General features: G+C 66.6%; 2 protein-coding genes across 2 annotated transcripts in view; both read left to right on the top strand.

The window, feature by feature from the left end:
- The window catches only part of QRICH1 (glutamine-rich 1), a 52,560-nt gene that overhangs the window by 14,424 nt on the left and 34,202 nt on the right, over window positions 1–3,934 (top strand). The window contains exon 3 of the mRNA XM_010571275.1: window positions 1,345–1,359. The gene's annotated coding sequence lies outside the window, so the exon portion shown is untranslated. The remainder of the gene's footprint in view (window positions 1–1,344; window positions 1,360–3,934) is intronic.
- Window positions 1–3,934, top strand: part of SLC6A8 (solute carrier family 6 (neurotransmitter transporter), member 8) — a 6,153-nt gene that overhangs the window by 1,020 nt on the left and 1,199 nt on the right. Inside the window, exons 2-11 of the mRNA XM_010573456.1 lie at window positions 488–761; window positions 839–971; window positions 1,225–1,359; window positions 1,451–1,554; window positions 1,639–1,763; window positions 1,854–1,966; window positions 2,047–2,184; window positions 2,520–2,622; window positions 2,707–2,807; window positions 3,181–3,365. Coding sequence (XP_010571758.1) covers window positions 488–761; window positions 839–971; window positions 1,225–1,359; window positions 1,451–1,554; window positions 1,639–1,763; window positions 1,854–1,966; window positions 2,047–2,184; window positions 2,520–2,622; window positions 2,707–2,807; window positions 3,181–3,365 — 1,411 coding nt within the window. The remainder of the gene's footprint in view (window positions 1–487; window positions 762–838; window positions 972–1,224; window positions 1,360–1,450; window positions 1,555–1,638; window positions 1,764–1,853; window positions 1,967–2,046; window positions 2,185–2,519; window positions 2,623–2,706; window positions 2,808–3,180; window positions 3,366–3,934) is intronic.

Below are 3,934 nucleotides of genomic sequence, written 5' to 3'. Positions count from 1 at the left end.
GCGGCACCCTGCCCACGCCCTGCCCGCTTCCATGCACCTTGCCCGCGTCCCGCTGCTACCCTGCACCCCGGCCAAGGGCGGCAGCTGCCTGCACCCATGCCCCGTGGCACCCTGCGCTGCCCTGCCTGGCCCTGCCTGCCTCTGTGTCTCCCTGCCTACGTGCTGCCGGCTTCCCCGGGGGCGGCCGGATCCCCACCTCAGCGGTGTCCTGACGCCTTCCCTGTGCTGCGCTCCACCTGCTCCCCCCTGTCCTGTGCCATGCTGCCGGCTGTCCCCACCCCGTCCTGCCGGGGGCTGACAGCTCCCCCTGTCCTGTCCCCACCGGCTCCCCCCTGTCCTACCCTGGGCTGCCGGCTCCCAGCATCCCCACCAGCACCCTGTGTCCTGCCCCATCCCCGCCAGCAACCCTCCATCCCATCCCACCCCACCCCATCGGGCTGCCGGGTGTCCGTGGGTGTCCGTGGGCTCTGATCTCCTCGTGCTGCAGGTCTGGGCCTGGCCTCCATGGTGATCGTCTTCTTCTGCAACTCCTACTACATCATGATCCTGGTGTGGGGTCTCTTCTACCTGGTGCACTCGCTGACGGACACCCTGCCCTGGGCCACCTGCGGCCACGCTTGGAACACGGAGCAGTGCGCCGAGCTCTTCCACCTCGAGCTCTGCCGCAATGGCAGCACCAACGCCAGCACCGGCACTGGGCCCTTCAACCTCAGCTGCGCCGACCTGGCCAACAAGCGCTCGCCCGTCATTGAGTTTTGGGAGTGAGTGTGGGGACTGAGGGGGTCTCGCCCGGGGCCGACGGGGTCGTGCCGGCGCTCAGCACGGCCCCGCTCTACAGGAACAAGGTGCTGCGGCTCTCAGGGGACCTCAGCGAGCCGGGGGAGATGAACTGGCAGATGATCCTCTGCTTGGTCACCACCTGGGTCATTGTCTACTTCTGCATCTGGAAGGGCGTCAAGTCGACCGGGAAGGTGACGCTGGCGGTGGGGGGGAACGCGTCGGGGCCACCAACACACGGGGACGGGACTGCGGCACACGGCACTGCCGGCTCCTGCTCTCTTGTGCCACAGCCCACGGAGGTGCAAGACCCCCTGTCCCGCATCTGTCTGGGAGATGCCACCAGCCGCCGGGGATGTGCCCGAGCCCTGGTCCTGCTGGGGCACCTGTGGCACACAATGGAGAGCCCTAGCCCAGGGGGTCTCACCGACACCTACTCCTCTGCAGATTGTCTACTTCACGGCACTCTTCCCCTACGTGGTCCTCATCCTGCTGCTGGTCCACGGAGTGACGCTGCCCGGGGCGCTGGGTGGCATCGTCTACTACCTGAAACCCGACTGGTCCAAGCTGGCCGAGGCGCAGGTGAGGGCAGCGGGGAGGGCAGGAGGGGGCTGGGTGCTGGGCACCCCCCCAGCACCCTCCCCGCCCCCCGACGCCCTCCCTCGCGCCTCAGGTCTGGATCGACGCCGGCACCCAGATCTTCTTCTCCTATGCCATCGGGCTGGGCGCCCTGACCGCGCTGGGCAGCTACAACCGCTTCCACAATAACTGCTATAGGTAGGGCTGTGCCGGCTGCAGGGCGTTCCCCTGGTGTGTCCCCCGGTGTCGCTCCGGCACCCCCTTGACCCACTCTGCCCTCAGGGATGCCTACATCCTGGCCGTGATCAACAGCTCCACCAGCTTCTTTGCCGGCTTCGTCGTCTTCTCCGTGCTGGGCTTCATGGCCTCCGAGCAAGGCGTGGACATCTCCAAGGTGGCTGAGTCCGGTGAGTGCCAGGCAGTGGGTGCCCACTGGCACCGTGTCCCCTGAGTCGTCCCCCCCCCGGGGTGGCACTGCTGACCCCGTTCTCCCGCAGGCCCTGGGCTGGCTTTCATCGCCTACCCCAAAGCCGTGACGCTGATGCCCTTGTCCCCGCTCTGGGCCACGCTCTTCTTCTTCATGCTCCTCGTGCTGGGGCTGGACAGCCAGGTGCAGCAGCGGGCAGGGGGACAAGGGACGGGGAGGGGACGGGGTGGCATGTCCCCGCTGAGCCCCACTCTCTGCCACAGTTTGTCGGTGTGGAGGGTTTCATCACGGGCATCCTGGACCTGTTCCCCCAGCCGGGGGCTGGCTCGCTGCGCCGTGAGCTCACCGCTGCGCTCTGCTGCCTCGTCTGCTGCCTCATCGACCTCTCCATGGTCACGCAGGTGGGGGACGCGGCAGGGACACCGGCCAGCTGGCCCCATGCTGGGCACCTGCGGCTGCCCCCCGGGACATCACCTCCCACGGGGTCCCAGCGTGGGGTGGGAGCTCCCTGGGGCTGCTGCACCCACGGCAGCGGGGAGGGGGGTGCCCGTGGCCACGGTGGGTGCCCATCGTGGTGGGGGTGCTGCGGCAGCACAGGGTGCCCGTGGCATGCAGGGTGTCTGTGCCAGGTGGGGCACCGGTGCTGGCAAGGCTGCGCCCGTGCCGGTGTGGAGGCACCCGTGCCAGCGCGGGGCAGCTGGCACAGCCCCGGTGACGCGCAGCGCCGTCCCGGCAGGGCGGCATGTACGTGTTCCAGCTCTTTGACAACTACTCGGCCAGCGGGATCACGCTGTTGTGGCAGGCTTTCTGGGAGTGTGTGGTCATTGCCTGGGTCTACGGTGAGGCCAGGGGGACGCGGTGGGGGGGGACACAAGGGGACACGGGTGCCCCATGGGGCTCGGCTGACGCCCTTCTCCCCTCAGGCGCTGACCGCTTCATGGACGACGTGGCCCGCATGATCGGCTACCGGCCCCTGCCCTTCATGAAGTGGTGCTGGGCCGTGGTGACGCCGCTGGTCTGTGTGGTAAGCGGGGCCGCCCCACGCGGGGACACGCGTGTGCTCGCGTGTGCATGCATGTGCCCGCTGCCCCGGCCCTGTGCCACGGGCACCGGGCTCCCCCAGGCGGCTGCTTTGGGCACGGCAGCCACGGGGCGACACGCGTGTCGGGGCCATGGGATGACACGCGTGTCAGGCCATGAGGCGACACGCATGTCGGGCCGTGGGGTGATGTGCCTGTCGGGGCCACAGGATGACATGCGTGTCTGGGTCATGGGGTGACACGTGTGTTGGGGCCGTGAGGCAACATGCGTGTCGGGGCTGCGGGGTGACATGCGTGAGGGGTCTGGGGCTGCCAGCCCCCTGCGCCGTGGGACCTCACCCCCCTCTCTCCACCCAGGGCATCTTTGTGTTCCATGTGGTGAACTACAAGCCGCTGACCTACAACAAGACGTACGTGTACCCGTGGTGGGGGGATGCCATCGGCTGGGTCCTGGCACTCTCCTCCATGCTCTGCATCCCCTGCACCGTCCTCTACAAGCTCCTGCGCTGCAAAGGCTCCTTGCGCGAGGTGAGGGCAGCGTGGTGGGCGCCCTCCTGCCTCTGTCCCCAATGTGTCTCAGCTATCCTTGTCCTTGTCCCCCTCTCAGTCCCGTCCTCATCCCATCCCCATTCAAATCCCAGCACTGTCCACATTGCCATCTTAGTCCCATCCCCAGCCAAATCTGTCCCTGTCCCCATCACTGTCTCAATCACATCCCCATCTCATCCCAGTCCCCATGCAATCCCTATCCCTCTCTCAATCCTATTTCAAATCCCTTCCCCATCCTAGTCTCATCCCCATGCCCATCGAAGTCCCATTCCTGTCCCCATCCCTCTTAATCCCGTTTCAAATCCCTTCCCCATGCCAGTCTTAGCCCCATCCCCATCCAAGTCCCATTCCTGTCCCCATCCCTCTCACTCCCATCCGAATCCCATGCCTGTCCCCATCACTGTCTCACTCCCAACCTCACCCAAATTCCATGCTTGCTGACATTGCTGTCTTAATCCCGTCACCATCTCGGTCCCATCCCTGTCCCCATGCTATCGCTCTCTCAATCCCATTTCAATCCCTTCCCTGTCCCGGTCTCCATCCCTGTCCCCATCCAAATCCC

Source organism: Haliaeetus leucocephalus, unplaced genomic scaffold, assembly GCF_000737465.1.
Source record: "Haliaeetus leucocephalus isolate CR32 unplaced genomic scaffold, Haliaeetus_leucocephalus-4.0 Scaffold2, whole genome shotgun sequence".
In the NCBI taxonomy this organism is placed as follows: Eukaryota; Metazoa; Chordata; class Aves; order Accipitriformes; family Accipitridae; genus Haliaeetus; species Haliaeetus leucocephalus.
The sequence above is the reverse complement of the archived record's forward strand: the minus strand, read 5'-3'. Positions and strand labels throughout refer to the sequence as shown.